General features: G+C 57.4%; 1 protein-coding gene across 2 annotated transcripts in view; it reads left to right on the top strand.

The window, feature by feature from the left end:
* Positions 1 to 21,747, top strand: part of fbxl5 (F-box and leucine-rich repeat protein 5) — a 97,142-nt gene that overhangs the window by 31,420 nt on the left and 43,975 nt on the right. For both annotated transcript variants that reach the window (XM_059949546.1, XM_059949545.1), the window contains exons 3-6: positions 10,041 to 10,136; positions 13,469 to 13,658; positions 15,122 to 15,304; positions 16,968 to 17,081. In XM_059949546.1, coding sequence (XP_059805529.1) covers positions 10,041 to 10,136; positions 13,469 to 13,658; positions 15,122 to 15,304; positions 16,968 to 17,081 — 583 coding nt within the window. The remainder of the gene's footprint in view (positions 1 to 10,040; positions 10,137 to 13,468; positions 13,659 to 15,121; positions 15,305 to 16,967; positions 17,082 to 21,747) is intronic.

Here is a 21,747-nt window from a genome sequence, read left to right as displayed (position 1 = left end):
ACGTTTATCGGGGTGCTAGTGGACGATGAGAAGCGGTGGTGTGGAGGACAGGACGTTGATCGGGGTGCTAGCGGACGATGAGAAGCGGTGGTGTGGAGGACAGGACGTTGATCGGGGTGCTAGCGGACGATGAGAAGCGGTGGTGTGGAGGACAGGACGTTGATCGGGGTGCTAGCGGACGAGGAGAAGCGGTGGTGTGGAGGACAGGACGTTGATCGGGGTGCTAGCGGACGATGAGAAGCGGTGGTGTGGAGGACAGGACGTTGATCGGGGTGCTAGCGGACGATGAGAAGCGGTGGTGTGGAGGACAGGACGTTGATCGGGGTGCTAGCGGACGATGAGAAGCGGTGGTGTGGAGGACAGGACGTTGATCGGGGTGCTAGCGGACGAGGAGAAGCGGTGGTGTCGACAGGATGTTGATCGGGGTGCTAGCGGACGATGAGAAGCGGTGGTGTTGACAGGACGTTGATCGGGGTGCTAGCGGACGATGAGAAGCGGTGGTGTGGAGGACAGGACGTTGATCGGGGTGCTAGCGGACGATGAGAAGCGGTGGTGTTGACAGGACGTTGATCGGGGTGCTAGTGGACGATGAGAAGCGGTGGTGTGGAGGACAGGATGTTGATCGGGGTGCTAGCGGACGATGAGAAGCGGTGGTGTGGAGGACAGGACGTTGATCGGGGTGCTAGTGGACGAGGAGAAGCGGTGGTGTTGACAGGACGTTGATCGGGGTGCTAGCGGACGATGAGAAGCGGTGGTGTGGAGGACAGGACGTTGATCGGGGTGCTAGCGGACGAGGAGAAGCGGTGGTGTGGAGGACAGGACGTTGATCGGGGTGCTAGTGGACGAGGAGAAGCGGTGGTGTTGACAGGACGTTGATCGGGGTGCTAGCGGACGATGAGAAGCGGTGGTGTTGACAGGACGTTGATCGGGGTGCTAGCGGACGATGAGAAGCGGTGGTGTGGAGGACAGGACGTTGATCGGGGTGCTAGCGGACGAGGAGAAGCGGTGGTGTGGAGGACAGGACGTTGATCGGGGTGCTAGCGGACGATGAGAAGCGGTGGTGTGGAGGACAGGACGTTGATCGGGGTGCTAGCGGACGAGGAGAAGCGGTGGTGTGGAGGACAGGACGTTGATCGGGGTGCTAGCGGACGATGAGAAGCGGTGGTGTTGACAGGACGTTGATCGGGGTGCTAGCGGACGAGGAGAAGCGGTGGTGTCGACGACAGGACGTCGATCGGGGTGCTAGCGGACGATGAGAAGCGGTGGTGTCGAGGACAGGACGTTGATCGGGGTGCTAGCGGACGAGGAGAAGCGGTGGTGTGGAGGACAGGATGTTGATCGGGGTGCTAGCGGACGATGAGAAGCGGTGGTGTGGAGGACAGGACGTTGATCGGGGTGCTAGCGGACGATGAGAAGCGGTGGTGTCGACAGGACGTTGATCGGGGTGCTAGCGGACGAGGAGAAGCGGTGGTGTCGACAGGACGTTGATCGGGGTGCTAGCGGACGATGAGAAGCGGTGGTGTGGAGGACAGGACGTTGATCGGGGTGCTAGCGGACGATGAGAAGCGGTGGTGTCGACAGGACGTTGATCGGGGTGCTAGCGGACGATGAGAAGCGGTGGTGTGGAGGACAGGACGTTGATCGGGGTGCTAGCGGACGATGAGAAGCGGTGGTGTCGACAGGACGTTGATCGGGGTGCTAGCGGACGAGGAGAAGCGGTGGTGTGGAGGACAGGATGTTGATCGGGGTGCTAGCGGACGATGAGAAGCGGTGGTGTGGAGGACAGGACGTTGATCGGGGTGCTAGCGGACGAGGAGAAGCGGTGGTGTCGAGGACAGGACGTTGATCGGGGTGCTAGCGGACGATGAGAAGCGGTGGTGTCGACAGGACGTTGATCGGGGTGCTAGCGGACGAGGAGAAGCGGTGGTGTCGACAGGACGTTGATCGGGGTGCTAGCGGACGATGAGAAGCGGTGGTGTGGAGGACAGGACGTTGATCGGGGTGCTAGCGGACGATGAGAAGCGGTGGTGTCGACAGGACGTTGATCGGGGTGCTAGCGGACGAGGAGAAGCGGTGGTGTGGAGGACAGGATGTTGATCGGGGTGCTAGCGGACGATGAGAAGCGGTGGTGTGGAGGACAGGACGTTGATCGGGGTGCTAGCGGACGAGGAGAAGCGGTGGTGTCGAGGACAGGACGTTGATCGGGGTGCTAGCGGACGATGAGAAGCGGTGGTGTCGACAGGACGTTGATCGGGATGCTAGCGGACGATGAGAAGCGGTGGTGTGGAGGACAGGACGTTGATCGGGGTGCTAGCGGACGATGAGAAGCGGTGGTGTCGACAGGACGTTGATCGGGGTGCTAGCGGACGATGAGAAGCGGTGGTGTGGAGGACAGGACGTCGATCGGGGTGCTAGCGGACGAGGAGAAGCGGTGGTGTTGAGGACAGGACGTCGATCGGGGTGCTAGCGGACGATGAGAAGCGGTGGTGTGGAGGACAGGACGTTGATCGGGGTGCTAGCGGACGATGAGAAGCGGTGGTGTTGACAGGACGTTGATCGGGGTGCTAGCGGACGATGAGAAGCGGTGGTGTGGAGGACAGGACGTTGATCGGGGTGCTAGCGGACGAGGAGAAGCGGTGGTGTGGAGGACAGGACGTCGATCGTGGTGCTAGCGGACGATGAGAAGCGGTGGTGTCGAGGACAGGACGTTGATCGGGGTGCTAGCGGACGATGAGAAGCGGTGGTGTTGACAGGACGTTGATCGGGGTGCTAGCGGACGAGGAGAAGCGGTGGTGTTGAGGACAGGACGTTGATCGGGGTGCTAGCGGACGAGGAGAAGCGGTGGTGTGGAGGACAGGACGTTGATTGGGGTGCTAGCGGGCGAGGAGAAGCGGTGGTGTGGAGGACAGGACGTTGATCGGGGTGCTAGCGGACGAGGAGAAGCGGTGGTGTTGACAGGACGTTGATCGGGGTGCTAGCGGACAAGGAGAAGCGGTGGTGTCGAGGACAGGACGTTGATCGGGGTGCTAGCGGACGATGAGAAGCGGTGGTGTGGAGGACAGGACGTTGATCGGGGTGCTCGCGGACGAGGAGAAGCGGTGGTGTTGACAGGACGTTGATCGGGGTGCTAGCGGACGATGAGAAGCGGTGGTGTGGAGGACAGGACGTTGATCGGGGTGCTAGCGGACGAGGAGAAGCGGTGGTGTCGACAGGACATTGATCGGGGTGCTAGCGGACGAGGAGAAGCGGTGGTGTGGAGGACAGGACGTTGATCGGGGTGCTAGCGGACGATGAGAAGCGGTGGTGTGGAGGACAGGACGTTGATCGGGGTGCTAGCGGACGATGAGAAGCGGTGGTGTGGAGGACAGGACGTTGATCGGGGTGCTAGCGGACGAGGAGAAGCGGTGGTGTGGAGGACAGGACGTTGATCGGGGTGCTAGCGGACGATGAGAAGCGGTGGTGTGGAGGACAGGACGTTGATCGGGGTGCTAGCGGACGATGAGAAGCGGTGGTGTGGAGGACAGGACGTTGATCGGGGTGCTAGCGGACGATGAGAAGCGGTGGTGTTGAGGACAGGGCGTTGATCGGGGTGCTAGCGGACGATGAGAAACGGTGGTGTGGAGGACAGGACGTTGATCGGGGTGCTCGCGGACGAGGAGAAGCGGTGGTGTTGACAGGACGTTGATCGGGGTGCTAGCGGACGATGAGAAGCGGTGGTGTGGAGGACAGGACGTTGATCGGGGTGCTAGCGGACGAGGAGAAGCGGTGGTGTCGACAGGACGTTGATCGGGGTGCTAGCGCACGAGGAGAAGCGGTGGTGTGGAGGACAGGACGTTGATCGGGGTGCTAGCGGACGATGAGAAGCGGTGGTGTCGAGGACAGGACGTTTATCGGGGTGCTAGTGGACGATGAGAAGCGGTGGTGTGGAGGACAGGACGTTGATCGGGGTGCTAGCGGACGATGAGAAGCGGTGGTGTGGAGGACAGGACGTTGATCGGGGTGCTAGCGGACGATGAGAAGCGGTGGTGTGGAGGACAGGACGTTGATCGGGGTGCTAGCGGACGAGGAGAAGCGGTGGTGTGGAGGACAGGACGTTGATCGGGGTGCTAGCGGACGATGAGAAGCGGTGGTGTGGAGGACAGGACGTTGATCGGGGTGCTAGCGGACGATGAGAAGCGGTGGTGTCGACAGGACGTTGATTGGGGTGCTAGCGGACGATGAGAAGCGGTGGTGTTGAGGACAGGGCGTTGATCGGGGTGCTAGCGGACGATGAGAAACGGTGGTGTCGAGGACAGGATGTTGATCGGGGTGCTAGCGGACGAGGAGAAGCGGTGGTGTTGACAGGACGTTGATCGTGTTGCTAGCGGACGAGGAGAAGCGGTGGTGTGGAGGACAGGACGTTGATCGGGGTGCTAGCGGACGAGGAGAAGCGGTGGTGTTGACAGGACGTTGATCGGGGTGCTAGCGGACGATGAGAAGCGGTGGTGTGGAGGACAGGACGTTGATCGGGGTGCTAGCGGACGAGGAGAAGCGGTGGTGTGGAGGACAGGACGTTGATCGGGGTGCTAGCGGACGATGAGAAGCGGTGGTGTTGACAGGACGTTGATCGGGGCGCTAGCGGACGAGGAGAAGCGGTGGTGTTGAGGACAGGACGTTGATCGGGGTGCTAGCGGACGAGGAGAAGCGGTGGTGTGGAGGACAGGACGTTGATTGGGGTGCTAGCGGACGAGGAGAAGCGGTGGTGTGGAGGACAGGACGTTGATCGGGGTGCTAGCGGACGAGGAGAAGCGGTGGTGTTGACAGGACGTTGATCGGGGTGCTAGCGGACAAGGAGAAGCGGTGGTGTCGAGGACAGGACGTTGATCGGGGTGCTAGCGGACGATGAGAAGCGGTGGTGTGGAGGACAGGACGTTGATCGGGGTGCTCGCGGACGAGGAGAAGCGGTGGTGTTGACAGGACGTTGATCGGGGTGCTAGCGGACGATGAGAAGCGGTGGTGTGGAAGACAGGACGTTGATCGGGGTGCTAGCGGACGAGGAGAAGCGGTGGTGTCGACAGGACGTTGATCGGGGTGCTAGCGGACGAGGAGAAGCGGTGGTGTGGAGGACAGGACGTTGATCGGGGTGCTAGCGGACGATGAGAAGCGGTGGTGTCGAGGACAGGACGTTTATCGGGGTGCTAGTGGACGATGAGAAGCGGTGGTGTGGAGGACAGGACGTTGATCGGGGTGCTAGCGGACGATGAGAAGCGGTGGTGTGGAGGACAGGACGTTGATCGGGGTGCTAGCGGACGATGAGAAGCGGTGGTGTGGAGGACAGGACGTTGATCGGGGTGCTAGCGGACGAGGAGAAGCGGTGGTGTGGAGGACAGGACGTTGATCGGGGTGCTAGCGGACGATGAGAAGCGGTGGTGTGGAGGACAGGACGTTGATCGGGGTGCTAGCGGACGATGAGAAGCGGTGGTGTCGACAGGACGTTGATCGGGGTGCTAGCGGACGATGAGAAGCGGTGGTGTTGAGGACAGGGCGTTGATCGGGGTGCTAGCGGACGATGAGAAACGGTGGTGTGGAGGACAGGACGTTGATCGGGGTGCTAGCGGACGATGAGAAGCGGTGGTGTGGAGGACAGGACGTTGATCGGGGTGCTAGCGGACGAGGAGAAGCGGTGGTGTCGACAGGACGTTGATCGGGGTGCTAGCGGACGAGGAGAAGCGGTGGTGTGGAGGACAGGACGTTGATCGGGGTGCTAGCGGACGATGAGAAGCGGTGGTGTCGAGGACAGGACGTTTATCGGGGTGCTAGTGGACGATGAGAAGCGGTGGTGTGGAGGACAGGACGTTGATCGGGGTGCTAGCGGACGATGAGAAGCGGTGGTGTGGAGGACAGGACGTTGATCGGGGTGCTAGCGGACGATGAGAAGCGGTGGTGTGGAGGACAGGACGTTGATCGGGGTGCTAGCGGACGAGGAGAAGCGGTGGTGTGGAGGACAGGACGTTGATCGGGGTGCTAGCGGACGATGAGAAGCGGTGGTGTGGAGGACAGGACGTTGATCGGGGTGCTAGCGGACGATGAGAAGCGGTGGTGTCGACAGGACGTTGATTGGGGTGCTAGCGGACGATGAGAAGCGGTGGTGTTGAGGACAGGGCGTTGATCGGGGTGCTAGCGGACGAGGAGAAGCGGTGGTATTGACAGGACGTTGATCGGGTTGCTAGCGGACGAGGAGAAGCGGTGGTGTGGAGGACAGGACGTTGATCGGGGTGCTAGCGGACGAGGAGAAGCGGTGGTGTGGAGGACAGGACGTTGATCGGGGTGCTAGCGGACGAGGAGAAGCGGTGGTGTGGAGGACAGGACGTTGATTGGGGTGCTAGCGGACGAGGAGAAGCGGTGGTGTGGAGGACAGGACGTTGATCGGGGTGCTAGCGGACGAGGAGAAGCGGTGGTGTTGACAGGACGTTGATCGGGTTGCTAGCGGACGAGGAGAAGCGGTGGTGTGGAGGACAGGACGTTGATCGGGGTGCTAGCGGACGAGGAGAAGCGGTGGTGTGGAGGACAGGACGTTGATCGGGGTGCTAGCGGACGAGGAGAAGCGGTGGTGTGGAGGACAGGACGTTGATCGGGGTGCTAGCGGACGAGGAGAAGCGGTGGTGTGGAGGACAGGACGTTGATTGGGGTGCTAGCGGACGAGGAGAAGCGGTGGTGTGGAGGACAGGACGTTGATCGGGGTGCTAGCGGACGAGGAGAAGCGGTGGTGTTGACAGGACGTTGATCGGGGTGCTAGCGGACAAGGAGAAGCGGTGGTGTCGAGGACAGGACGTTGATCGGGGTGCTAGCGGACGATGAGAAGCGGTGGTGTGGAGGACAGGACGTTGATCGGGGTGCTCGCGGACGAGGAGAAGCGGTGGTGTTGACAGGACGTTGATCGGGGTGCTAGCGGACGATGAGAAGCGGTGGTGTGGAAGACAGGACGTTGATCGGGGTGCTAGCGGACGAGGAGAAGCGGTGGTGTCGACAGGACGTTGATCGGGGTGCTAGCGGACGAGGAGAAGCGGTGGTGTGGAGGACAGGACGTTGATCGGGGTGCTAGCGGACGATGAGAAGCGGTGGTGTCGAGGACAGGACGTTTATCGGGGTGCTAGTGGACGATGAGAAGCGGTGGTGTGGAGGACAGGACGTTGATCGGGGTGCTAGCGGACGATGAGAAGCGGTGGTGTGGAGGACAGGACGTTGATCGGGGTGCTAGCGGACGATGAGAAGCGGTGGTGTGGAGGACAGGACGTTGATCGGGGTGCTAGCGGACGAGGAGAAGCGGTGGTGTGGAGGACAGGACGTTGATCGGGGTGCTAGCGGACGATGAGAAGCGGTGGTGTGGAGGACAGGACGTTGATCGGGGTGCTAGCGGACGATGAGAAGCGGTGGTGTCGACAGGACGTTGATCGGGGTGCTAGCGGACGATGAGAAGCGGTGGTGTTGAGGACAGGGCGTTGATCGGGGTGCTAGCGGACGATGAGAAACGGTGGTGTGGAGGACAGGACGTTGATCGGGGTGCTAGCGGACGATGAGAAACGGTGGTGTGGAGGACAGGACGTTGATCGGGGTGCTAGCGGACGATGAGAAGCGGTGGTGTCGACAGGACGTTGATCGGGGTGCTAGCGGACGATGAGAAGCGGTGGTGTTGAGGACAGGGCGTTGATCGGGGTGCTAGCGGACGATGAGAAACGGTGGTGTGGAGGACAGGACGTTGATCGGGGTGCTAGCGGACGATGAGAAACGGTGGTGTGGAGGACAGGACGTTGATCGGGGTGCTAGCGGACGATGAGAAGCGGTGGTGTGGAGGACAGGACGTTGATCGGGGTGCTAGCGGACGAGGAGAAGCGGTGGTGTCGACAGGACGTTGATCGGGGTGCTAGCGGACGAGGAGAAGCGGTGGTGTGGAGGACAGGACGTTGATCGGGGTGCTAGCGGACGATGAGAAGCGGTGGTGTCGAGGACAGGACGTTTATCGGGGTGCTAGTGGACGATGAGAAGCGGTGGTGTGGAGGACAGGACGTTGATCGGGGTGCTAGCGGACGATGAGAAGCGGTGGTGTGGAGGACAGGACGTTGATCGGGGTGCTAGCGGACGATGAGAAGCGGTGGTGTGGAGGACAGGACGTTGATCGGGGTGCTAGCGGACGAGGAGAAGCGGTGGTGTGGAGGACAGGACGTTGATCGGGGTGCTAGCGGACGATGAGAAGCGGTGGTGTGGAGGACAGGACGTTGATCGGGGTGCTAGCGGACGATGAGAAGCGGTGGTGTCGACAGGACGTTGATTGGGGTGCTAGCGGACGATGAGAAGCGGTGGTGTTGAGGACAGGGCGTTGATCGGGGTGCTAGCGGACGATGAGAAACGGTGGTGTCGAGGACAGGATGTTGATCGGGGTGCTAGCGGACGAGGAGAAGCGGTGGTATTGACAGGACGTTGATCGGGTTGCTAGCGGACGAGGAGAAGCGGTGGTGTGGAGGACAGGACGTTGATCGGGGTGCTAGCGGACGAGGAGAAGCGGTGGTGTGGAGGACAGGACGTTGATCGGGGTGCTAGCGGACGATGAGAAGCGGTGGTGTGGAGGACAGGACGTTGATCGGGGTGCTAGCGGACGATGAGAAGCGGTGGTGTGGAGGACAGGACGTTGATCGGGGTGCTAGCGGACGAGGAGAAGCGGTGGTGTTGAGGACAGGACGTTGATCGGGGTGCTAGCGGACGATGAGAAGCGGTGGTGTTGACAGGACGTTGATCGGGGTGCTAGTGGACGATGAGAAGCGGTGGTGTTGAGGACAGGACGTTGATCGGGGTGCTAGCGGACGATGAGAAGCGGTGGTGTGGAGGACAGGACGTTGATCGGGGTGCTAGCGGACGAGGAGAAGCGGTGGTGTGGAGGACAGGACGTTGATCGGGGTGCTAGCGGACGATGAGAAGCGGTGGTGTTGACAGGACGTTGATCGGGGTGCTAGCGGACGATGAGAAGCGGTGGTGTGGAGGACAGGACGTTGATCGGGGTGCTAGCGGACGATGAGAAGCGGTGGTGTTGACAGGACGTTGATCGGGGTGCTAGCGGACGATGAGAAGCGGTGGTGTTGACAGGACGTTGATCGGGGTGCTAGCGGACGATGAGAAGCGGTGGTGTGGAGGACAGGACGTTGATCGGGGTGCTAGCGGACGATGAGAAGCGGTGGTGTTGACAGGACGTTGATCGGGGTGCTAGCGGACGATGAGAAGCGGTGGTGTTGACAGGACGTTGATCGGGGTGCTAGCGGACGATGAGAAGCGGTGGTGTGGAGGACAGGACGTTGATCGGGGTGCTAGCGGACGATGGGAAGCGGTGGTGTGGAGGACAGGATGTTGATCGGGGTGCTAGCGGACGATGAGAAGCGGTGTTGTGGAGGACAGGACGTTGATCGGGGTGCTAGCGGACGAGGAGAAGCGGTGGTGTCGACAGGACGTTGATCGGGGTGCTAGCGGACGAGGAGAAGCGGTGGTGTTGACAGGACGTTGATCGGGGTGCTAGCGGACGATGAGAAGCGGTGGTGTGGAGGACAGGATGTTGATCGGAGTGCTAGCAGACGATGAGAAGCGGTGGTGTCGAGGACAGGATGTTGATCGGAGTGCTAGCAGACGATGAGAAGCGGTGGTGTCGAGGACAGGACGTTGATCGGGGTGCTAGCAGACGATGAGAAGCGGTGGTGTCGAGGACAGGATGTTGATCGGAGTGCTAGCAGACGATGAGAAGCGGTGGTGTCGAGGACAGGATGTTGATCGGAGTGCTAGCGGACGATGAGAAGCGGTGGTGTCGAGGACAGGATGTTGATCGGAGTGCTAGCGGACGATGAGAAGCGGTGGTGTCGAGGACAGGATGTTGATCGGGGTGCTAGCGGACGAGGAGAAGCGGTGGTGTTGACAGGACGTTGATTGGGATATTTATGGACTGTGAACGTGTGTGTGACTTGAGCAAAATTGTCAGGGACAAGCAAGTTGCCTGTGACTGATGTCTCTTTCTCTGTACCTCCCAGAATGAATATGAGCAGCTGAATTACAGCCGGCAGCTGAAGGAACGGCTCGACGCCTTCACCAAAGAGTTCATCCCTCACATGAAGGAAGAGGAGGAGGTAATTCCCTGCCCACAACTGATGTCTAGGAACAGTACAGGGCCTTCAGCCCACAATGTTGTGCTGACCCTTAATCCCTGCCTCCCATATAACCCCCCACCTGTCCATATACCTGTCTAGTAGACTCACACTGAGCTGGCAATAAGACTGTAATTCCTAGGGGCAGAATTAGGCCATCAAGAGGGAAATGGCTAGTGCATTTCCCTCTCAACCCCATTCTCCTGCCTTCTTGCCGTAACCTATCATGCCCCAACTTATCAGGAACTATCAGCCTTTGCCAAAAACGCCTTCGCAGAGCCTGTGACAACAAATTCCACAGATTCACTTCCATCTGGCTTAAGATATTCCTCCTCATCTCCGTTCTAATGGACTTCCCTCTATTCTGAGGTTGTGCCCTTTGACCTACACATCCTCATTTTTGGAAGCATCCTCTCCACATCCAATCTATCTAGATAGTTTTCAAAGAAACCCCACTCATTCTTCTAAATTCCAGCGAGTGCAGGCCCAGAGGCGTCCAAGGCTCTTTTATTAAATCTTGTATTCCCCCGAACCTCCTCTGAACCCTCTCCAGTGTCAGCACATCCTTTCTTACGCAAACACGAGGAAATCGGCAGATGCTGGAATTCAAGCAACACACACAAAATGCTGCTGGAACACAGCAAACCAGGCATGAATGGCATGAACATTGATTGCTCTAACTTTCGTTCGTTAATGCCTCCTCCCCTTCTTACTCCATCCCTGATTTATTTATCTATCTAGCAATCTATTTATTTATTTAGCTAGCTGTTTATTTGTTTATTCCCCCCTTTTTTCTCTTTTTTTCTCTTTTCCCTCTCTCTGCCCCTCTCACAATCACTCCTTGCCGGCTCCCCATCTCCCTCTGGTGCTTCCCCTTTCTCCCGAGACCTCCCGTCCCATGATCCTCTCCTTTCTCCAGCCTTGTATCCCTTTTGCCAATCAACTTTCCAGCTCTTAGCTTCGTCCCTCCTCCTCCCATCTTCTCCTATCATTTCGGATGTCCCCCTCCCCCTCCCACCTTCAAATTTGTTACTACCTCTTCTTTCACTTAGTCCTGACGAAGGGTCTCGGCCTGAAACCTTGACTGTACTTCTTCCTATAGATGCTGCCTGGCCTGCTGCGTTCCACAATCTTTCTCACATAAGGGTGCTGCTCACAATACCCCAAGTGAGGCCTCACTGTTGTCTTATAAAGCCTCAACATTACATCATTTTTTATATATTGGAGTCTTGAAATGCATGTTAACATTGCATTTTTAACATTGAATTTTAATATTTAACCTTTAGGGAATTCTGCACAAGGATTCCCAAGTCCCTTTGCCGCTCAGTTATTTGAGTTTTCTCAATATTTGGAATATAGTCCACACTTTTATTTTTCTACCAAAGTGCATGCCCATACTCACCCCCACACTGTTTCATCTGCCACTTCTTCCTTGTTCTCCTAATCTATTCTAGTCCTTCTGCAGCCTCCCCTGCTTCTCACCACTACCTGCCCCTCCAGCAGTCTTATTGTCGACAAACTTGGCCACGTAGCCATCAATTCCATCATTCAAACCATTGACATACAATGTAGAAATAATTGGTCCCAACACCAATATCTGTAGAACACCACTAGTCACCAGCAGCCAATCAGAAAAGACTCCCTTTATTCCCCCTCTCTGCCTCCTGCCAATCATCCAATGCTCTATCCATGTTAGTATCTTATCTGCAATACCCTGGGCTCTAAGCAGCCTTGTGTGGCACCTTGTCAAAAGCTTTCTGAAAATCCGAGCACACAAATTCCGTCAATCCTTCCTGTTATCTCCTCAAAGAATTCCAACAGATTTTTTAGGTAAGATCTTCCCCCAAGGAAACCATGCTGATTTAGGCCTATTTTACCATCTGCCTCTAAATACCCGAATCCTCATCGACTCCCCAACAACTGCGGTCAGGTCACCTCCCTGGTGCAGTACACACAGCATGCTGGAGAAGCTCAGCAGGGTAGGCATTGTCTATGGAAAAGAGTAAACCATTGCAGTTTTTGGCCAAGAACCCTTCATCGGGACTGGAAGAAAGATGAGAGGTCGGAATAAGAAAATGCGGGGGGTTTGGGGGAAGAAGTACAAGGTGGCAGGAGATAGGCGAAACCAGGAAGGGAAAAGGGGCGAAGTAAGGAGCTGGGAAGTTGATTGGTGGAAGAGATAAAAGGCTGGGGAAGGTGGAATCTGGTAGGAGAGGACCCAAGGGGAAGGGGGAGATGGGCAGGAAAGGAGAGTAAGTGAGAAAGGGAAATAGGAATGGGGAATGGTAGTGGAAAAGTGGGGGAGATTACCAGAAATTCGAGAAAAATGTGTGGCTACCAGGAAATACCCTGTTTTCTGGCAGATAGAGCGTAGGTGCTCAGTGAAGTGGTCTCTCAACCTATGTCGGGTCTCACCAATATAAAGGAGGCCTTACTGGATATCCTAATAACAACAACTTCATTTACTTCTGATCCCTAACACTCTCGAGCTTCCAGCATCCCGCTAGCATCTTCCACAATAAAGACTGATGCAAAACACTCATTCATTTTGTCTGCCATTTCCTTGTTCCCCATTACTACTTCTCTAGCGTCATTCTTCAGCATTCTGATATCCACTCTCACCTCTCTTTTATTCTTTATGCATCTGAAAATCTTTTGGTATCTTCTTTGATATTATTAACTCACTTATTTTCATACTTAATCTTTTCCCTCAAATTTTTACTCTTCGGCTTTTATGTGTGTTGATTTTCCTTATCACCCACGCTTGTGCAATCCTGCCGTAGAATAGTTCTTCCATGAGATGTATTTATCCTGCGCCTTCTGAATTGCTCCCAGAAACTCCTGACATTGTTACCCTGCTGTCATCCCTGTCAGCGTCCCCTTCCAGTCAACTTTGCCAGCTCCCCTCTCACCCCTCTGTAATTTCCTTGACTCCACTGCAATACTGACTCTATCTTTTCCCTCTCAAGTTGCAGGGTGAATTCTGTCACATCATGACCTTGCTTCCTAAGGGTTCTTTTACGTTAAGCTCCCTAATCAATTCTGGGTCACCCAATCCAGAATAGCTGATCCCCTAGTGGGCTCAACCACAAGCTGCTCAAAAATTACATTTCATAGTCAATCTACAAATTCTTGCGATTGGCACCAATCTGATTTCCCATTCTATCGGCATATTAAAATGCACCACAACTATCATAACATTTCCATCCAGTTTGCCTCCCCACCCCCCCCCGCATCAGCCTCCCCCCACCACTTCCTCCTCTTTTCCACACCTCTGCATCACCTCAGCATTTCTCTCACTGCCCCGTCGTCAGGTTTTCCAGCCGCTACTGATGGAGTACTTCACCTACGAGGAGCTGAAGGACATTAAGACGAAGGTGATAGCCCAGCACCGCTCACAGGGTCACGTCGACCCCGTCCACGTACCGACTGAGCTGCCCCTCTGGGGCCAGTCTCAGGAGGCCAAACTGCCCAAGAACGCTCCTGGCAAGAAGGCATGGAAAGGTACAGTGGCTGCTCAGGGAGGGAGCTCTTTGCTGTGGGAGGGACGGCGAGGAGGGAGCTCTGTGCTGTGGGAGGGGCGGTGAGGAGGGAGCTCTGTGCTGTGGGAGGGATGGCGAGGAGGGAGCTCTGTGCTGTGGGAGGGACGGCGAGGAGGGAGCTCTTTGCTGTGGGAGGGACGGCGAGGAGGGAGCTCTTTGCTGTGGGAGGGACGGCGAGGAGGGAGCTCTGTGCTGTGGGAGGGACGGCGAGGAGGGAGCTCTTTGCTGTGGGAGGGGCGGCGAGGAGGGAGCTCTTTGCTGTGGGAGGGGCGGCGAGGAGGGAGCTCTGTGCTGTGGGAGGGACGGCGAGGAGGGAGCTCTGTGCTGTGGGAGGGGCGGCGAGGAGGGAGCTCTGTGCTGTGGGAGGGACGGCGAGGAGGGAGCTCTGTGCTGTGGGAGGGACGGCGAGGAGGGAGCTCTGTGCTGTGGGAGGGGCGGAGGAGGGAGCTCTGTGCTGTGGGAGGGGCGGAGGAGGGAGCTCTGTGCTGTGGGAGGGACAGCGAGGAGGGAGCTCTGCTGTGGAAGGGACGGCGAGGAGGGAGTTGTGCTGTGGGAGGGGCGTTGAGGAAGGAGTTGTGTGCTTGTGGGAGGGATGGCGAGGAGGGAGTTGTGTGCTGTGGGAGGGGCGGCGAGGAGGGAGTTGTGCTGTGGGAGGAGTGTTGAGGAAGGAGCTCTGCGCTGTGGGAGGGACAGCGAGGAGGGAGTTGTGTGCTGTGGGAGGGGCGTTGAGGAAGGAGCTCTGCGCTGTGGGAGGGACAGCGAGGAGGGAGTTGTGTGCTGTGGGAGGGACGGTGAGGAAGGAGTTGTGTGCTTGTGGGAGGGGTGGGGAGGAGGGAGTTGTGTGCTGTGGGAGGGGCGGTGAGGAGGGAGTGCTGTGCTGTTGGAGGGACGGTGAGGAGGGAGCTCTGTGCTGTGGGAGGAGCAGTGAGGAGGGAGTGCTGTGCTGTGGGAGGAGCAGTGAGGAGGGAGTGCTGTGCTGTGGGAGGAGCAGTGAGGAGGGAGTGCTGTGCTGTGGGAGGGGCGGTGAGGAGGGAGAGCCGTGCTGTGGGAGGGGCGGTGAGGAGGGAGAGCCGTGCTGTGGGAGGAGCAGTGAGGAGGGAGAGCCGTGCTGTGGGAGGGGCGGTGAGGAAGGGAGTGTTGCTTGTGGGAGGGGTGGTGAGAGTGAGGGAGTGCAGCTCTGTGGAGGGTTGACTCTTGTGGGAAGTTGGTGACCCAGGACTGGTGCCCGCACTGTCAGGCCACTGGGCCTGAGGTCTCGTTACACAGTTGTCTGTGGGATTGTGCTGTGCGACCAAGGGAGGTGGGCTACATTTGTCGGTGTACCGAGAAGATCCTGTGGGTTTCATCCCAGGGTCAGACTGGTGGGGGGATGATTGGCTTATAGGTTTGGGTCGGCCTAGCTGACTGTCCCTGTCTCTCACCCAGATCCCCAGCCTGAGGTGAACAACACGCATGTGTCCCAGCTGCCCCCGGAGCTGTTGCTGAAGATTCTGGGGTACCTGAATCCCCGCGAGCTGTGCCGGTCCCGACAGGTCAACACGCGCTGGGCTCGCGTGGCCCGCACTGGCGCCCTGTGGAGACACCTGCACCCTGTCAGCTGGGCCCGCGGTAAGTCAGCGGAGCACGACGGGGCTCAGCGATGTAGCAAGGAGTCAGAGCTTTCTCAGGCTATGTCCACACTAGACCAAATAAATCCATAACCGAAGCTTCTTCTCTTCGTTTTGACCCTCCGTTCACACTGAAACGGCGTTTTCCTCCCCCGAAAACAGAGCTTTTCTAAAACGTCCCCTGGAGTGTGTGATGTTGAAAACGCCGGATTGGCCGGAGCAGTCTGGACGGGGTAACCAGAGAAATATAAAACCACTGTCATAACTTGCCAGAACAGATGGTGACGGCAGCGCGCCATTTCATTGTTTTCTTGAATGCAACCTAACAATTTCAGAACAGACGGCAACGAGACTGAAGCCAGAAGAGTTAGAAATGTACTCACCAAATACTTTGACCCATAACTTACTGAATAAATAAGTATACTCACTTTGCCCTGTTTTCTGTCCTTGCTCGTATGAAGGTGGTTTACCTATTTATGTAAGTACTTCTCTGACAATAGGTGTGTAACAGTCTAATGTAACATTGTATGGAAATATAAGATAACACTGATGCAGACACGTTTTACACACTTAACAGGGTGCTTTGTTAATGCAACAGAGTTAGTCAGTATTTCAATGTTCATCGTCAGCAGGGTTATACAGTCCGTGAACTCCCTGTCTGTTGCCTCCATTTCTTCTTTTTAGTTTTAAGTTCTCCTGTGCGAGAGCCAACAGCTGTCCATTGTTTAATTTTTTCTAGTCTGAAACTACACAAATGCGCACCAAGTCTTTCACAGCGAGATTCAACACCAAACATGTCACTTGTTTTCGGTAGATGTGTCCTGCGCATGCACAGTAGGAGGAGATTTACTGAAATCTCATGTTTTAATGTGTACAGAAGTATTTTCAGAAACGCTTAGTGTGGACGCCTATTGTTTTTACGCGAAATCGGCGTTTTCAAAATTATCTGGTCTAGTGTGGACACAGCCTCAGCATGGCCTACCCTTTGGGGAGGGAGAAGTGTGGAGAGGAGGGTCACAGTGACAGTAGGGAGGGGAGATGGGGAGGGGTGACAGGGTCGGGAGTAGAGTCACTGACAGGAAAAGGTGTAGGGGAATGAGGGGGGGGGTCATGGAGACAGGGAGGGGTGTGTGTTAGGGAGGGAGAGGGTTACAGAGACGGGAGGTGTGCAATGGCTGGACACGTCACACGGGGGAGGAGAGGGTCACGGAAATGAGGAAGGTCATAGGGGAATGAGGGATAGGGTGACGTTGAGGGGCGTAAGGGAGGGAGGGGTTCTCAGATGGGAGGGTTGTAATGGCTAGAAGGGGAATGGAGACTAGGAGGGGTATTAGGTGGAAGGTCACAGGGGAAGGGGTGGGTCACAGAGATGGGGAGGGGTGCAGGGGCTGGAGGGTTATTTTAGAGACGAGCTTGCTGAAGTTCCAGGAAGAGTTACTGCTACAGGGGAGTGTAGTGCCTGGAGTGGGGTTACTCAGATTGGTTAAGTGGGTGTTGAGATGTTGGCAGGGTTTGAGTAGGGAACAGTCTGTGTAACTTTCCTGGGATCCACGCCGTGCGTAGGCCACGCGTGGACAGGTCAGGCTGTGCTGGGCAGGCCACGCATTGAGGTTAGGGTCACTCAGTCAGTGTGGGCTGGTGGCTGAATCTGTTCATCTGTCCAGGTAACTGGTACAATGGACCACCCTCCAGTGTCGGCACAGGGACCGACCGGTGCTGGGACGAAGATCTGACTCGGGCCCGGAGATGGGACGAGGATGCCGATGTTGATGAATCTGGTGAGTAATGGCTGTCCACAATGAAGGAATCTCCCTCCACACCGTCCCATCACACACTCCCGGGGTCAGACACAGAGTGAATCTCCCTCCACACCGTCCCATCACACACTCCCGGGGTCAGACACAGAGTGAATCTCCCTCCACACCGTCCCATCACACAGTCCCGGGGTCAGACACAGAGTGAAACTCCCTCCACACCGTCCCATCACACACTCCCGGGGTCAGACACAGAGTGAAACTCCCTCCATACTCTCCCATCACACACTCCCGGAGTCAGACACAGAGTGAAACTCCCTCCACACCGTCCCATCACACACTCCCGGGGTCAGACACAGAGTGAATCTCCCTCCACACCGTCCCATCACACACTCCCGGGGTCAGACACAGAGTGAAACTCCCTCCACACCGTCCCATCACACACTCCCGGGGTCAGACACAGAGTGAATCTCCCTCCACACCGTCCCATCACACACTCCCGGGGTCAGACACAGAGTGAAACTCCCTCCACACCGTCCCATCACACACTCCCGAGGTCAGACACAGAGTGAATCTCCCTCCACACTGTCCCATCACACACTCCGGGGTCAGACACAGAGTGAATCTCCCTCCACACCGTCCCATCACACAGACCCGGGGTCAGACACAGAGTGAATCTCCTTCCACACCGTCCCATCACACACTCCCGAGGTCAGACACAGAGTGAATCTCCCTCCACACCGTCCCATCACACACTCCCGAGGTCAGACACAGAGTGAATCTCCCTCCACACCGTCCCATCACACACTCCTGGGGTCAGACGCAGAGTGAATCTCCCTCCACACCGTCCCATCACACACTCCGGGGTCAGACACAGAGTGAATCTCCCTCCACACCGTCCCATCACACACTCCTGGGGTCAGACGCAGAGTGAATCTCCCTCCACACCGTCCCATCACACACTCCGGGGTCAGACACAGAGTGAATCTCCCTCCACACCGTCCCATCACACACTCCCGGGGTCAGACACAGAGTGAATCTCCCTCCACACCGTCCCATCACACACTCCGAGGTCAGACACAGAGTGAATCTCCCTCCACACCGTCCCATCACACACTCCCGGGGTCAGACACAGAGTGAATCTCCCTCCACACCGTCCCATCACACACTCCCGGGGTCAGACACAGAGTGAATCTCCCTCCACACCGTCCCATCACACACTCCGGGGTCAGACACAGAGTGAATCTCCCTCCACACCGTCCCATCACACACTCCCGGGGTCAGACACAGAGTGAATCTCCCTCCACACCGTCCCATCACACACTCCCGGGGTCAGACACAGAGTGAATCTCCCTCCACACCGTCCCATCACACACTCCCAGGGTCAGACACAGAGTGAAACTCCCTCCACACCGTCCCATCACACACTCCGGGGTCAGACACAGAGTGAATCTCCCTCCACACCGTCCCATCACACACTCCCAGGGTCAGACACAGAGTGAATCTCCCTCCACACCGTCCCATCACACACTCCCGGGGTCAGACACAGAGTGAATCTCCCTCCACACCGTCCCATCACACACTCCGGGGTCAGACACAGAGTGAATCTCCCTCCACACCGTCCCATCACACACTCCCGGGGTCAGACACAGAGTGAATCTCCCTCCACACCGTCCCATCACACACTCCGGGGTCAGACACAGAGTGAATCTCCCTCCACACCGTCCCATCACACACTCCCGGGGTCAGACACAGAGTGAATCTCCCTCCACACCGTCCCATCACACACTCCCGGGGTCAGACACAGAGTGAATCTCCCTCCACACCGTCCCATCACACACTCCGGGGTCAGACACAGAGTGAATCTCCCTCTACACAGTCCCATCACACACTCCCGGGGTCAGACACAGAGTGAATCTCCCTCCACACCGTCCCATCACACACTCCCGGGGTCAGACACAGAGTGAATCTCCCTCCACACCGTCCCATCACACACTCCCGGGGTCAGACACAGAGTGAATCTCCCTCCACACGGTCCCATCACACACTCCGGGGTCAGACACAGTGAATCTCCCTCCACACCGTCCCATCACACACTCCGGGGTCAGACACAGAGTGAAACTCCCTCCACACCGTCCCATCACACACTCCGGGGTCAGACACAGAGTGAAACTCCCTCCACACCGTCCCATCACACACTCCGGGGTCAGACACAGAGTGAAACTCCCTCCACACCGTCCCATCACACACTCCGGGGTCAGACACAGAGTGAAACTCCCTCCATATTCTCCCATCACACACTCCCGGGGTCAGACACAGAGTGAAGCTCCCTCCACACCGTCCCATCACACAGTCCGGGGTCAGACACACAGTGAATCTCCCTCCACACCGTCCCATCACACACTCCCGGGGTCAGACACAGAGTGAATCTCCCTCCACACCGTCCCATCACACACTCCGGGGTCAGACACACAGTGAATCTCCCTCCACACCGTCCCATCACACACTCCCGAGGTCGGACACAGAGTGAAACTCCCTCCATACTCTCCCATCACACACTCCCGGGGTCAGACACAGAGTGAATCTCCCTCCACACCGTCCCATCACACACTCCGGGGTCAGACACAGAGTGAATCTCCCTCCACACCGTCCCATCACACACTCCCGGGGTCAGACACAGAGTGAAACTCCCTCCATACTCTCCCATCACACACTCCCGGGGTCAGACACAGAGTGAATCTCCCTCCACACCGTCCCATCACACACTCCGGGGTCAGACACAGAGTGAAACTCCCTCCATACTCTCCCATCACACACTCCCGGGGTCAGACACAGAGTGAATCTCCCTCCACACCGTCCCATCACACACTCCGGGGTCAGACACAGAGTGAATCTCCCTCCACACCGTCCCATCACACACTCCGGGGTGAGACACAGAGTGAAACTCCCTCCATACTCTCCCATCACACACTCCCGGAGTCAGACACAGAGTGAACCTCCCTCCACACCGTCCCATCACACACTCCCGGGGTCAGACACAGAGTGAATCTCCCTCCACACCGTCCCATCACACACTCCCGGGGTCAGACACAGAGTGAATCTCCCTCCACACCGTCCCATCACACACTCCCGGGGTCAGACACAGAGTGAATCTCCCTCCACACCGTCCCATCACACACTCCCGGGGTCAGACACAGAGTGAATCTCCCTCCACACCGTCCCATCACACACTCCGGGGTCAGACACAGAGTGAAACTCCCTCCATACTCTCCCATCACACACTCCTGGAGTCAGACACAGAGTGAACCTCCCTCCACACCGTCCCATCACACACTCCCGGGGTCAGACACAGAGTGAATCTCCCTCCACACCGTCCCATCACACACTCCGGGGTCAGACACAGAGTGAAACTCCCTCCATACTCTCCCATCACACACTCCCGGAGTCAGACACAGAGTGAACCTCACTCCACACCGTCCCATCACACACTCCCGGGGTCAGACACAGAGTGAATCTCCCTCCACACCGTCCAATCACACACTCCCAGGTTCAGACACAGAGTGAAGCTCCCTCCACACCATCCCATCACACACTCCCGGGGTCAGTCACAGAGTGAAGCTTCCTCCACACCGTCCCATCACAGACTCCCGGGGTCAGACACAGAGTGAATCTCCCTCCACACCGTCCCATCACACACTCCCGGGATCAGACACAGAGTGAATCTCCCTCCACACCGTCCCATCACACACTCCCGGGGTCAGTCAGAGAGTGAAGCTCGGTCCACACTGTCCCATCACAGACTCCCGGGATCAGACACAGAGTGAAGCTCCCTCCACACTGTCCCATCACACACTCCCGAGGTCAGACACAGAGTGAATCTCCCTCCACACCGTCCCATCACATGCTCCCGGGATCAGACACAGAGTGAAGCTCCCTCCACACTGTCCCATCACACACTCCCGGGGTCAGACACAGTGAATCTTCCTCCACACCGTACCATCACAGACACCTGGGCTCAGATACAGAATGGATCTCCCTCCAACTGTCCCATCACACACTCCCGGGGTCAGACACAGAGTGAATCTCCCTCCACACCGTCCCATCACACACTCCCGGGGTCAGTCAGATAGTGAAACTCCCTCCACACCGTCCCATCAGACACTCCCGGGATCAGACACAGAGTGAATCTCCCTCCACACTGTCCCATCACACACTCCCGGGGTCAGACACAGAGTGAAGCTCCCTCCACACCATCCCATCACACACTCCCGGGGTCAGACATAGAGTGAAGCTCCCTCCACACCGTCCCTTCACACACTCCTGGGGTCATACACAGAGTGAATCGCCCTCCACACCGTCCCATCACACACTCCCGGGGTCAGACACAGAGTGAATCTACCTCCACACTGTCCCATCACACACTCCCGGGGTCAGACACAGAGTGAAGCTTCCTCCACACCGTCCTATCACACACTCCCGAGGTCAGACACAGAGTGAATCTCCCTCCACACCATCCCATCACACACTCCCGGGGTCAGACACAGAGTGAATCTCCCTCCACACCGTCCCATCTCACACTCCCAGGGTCAGACACAGAGTGAATCTCCCTCCACACTGTCCCATCACACACTCCTGGGGTCAGACACAGAGTGAAGCTTCCTCCACACCGTCCCATCACACACTCCCGGGG

The sequence above is a fragment of the Hypanus sabinus genome, chromosome 24 (assembly GCF_030144855.1).
Source record: "Hypanus sabinus isolate sHypSab1 chromosome 24, sHypSab1.hap1, whole genome shotgun sequence".
Taxonomy (NCBI): domain Eukaryota; kingdom Metazoa; phylum Chordata; class Chondrichthyes; order Myliobatiformes; family Dasyatidae; genus Hypanus; species Hypanus sabinus.
The sequence above is the reverse complement of the archived record's forward strand: the minus strand, read 5'-3'. Positions and strand labels throughout refer to the sequence as shown.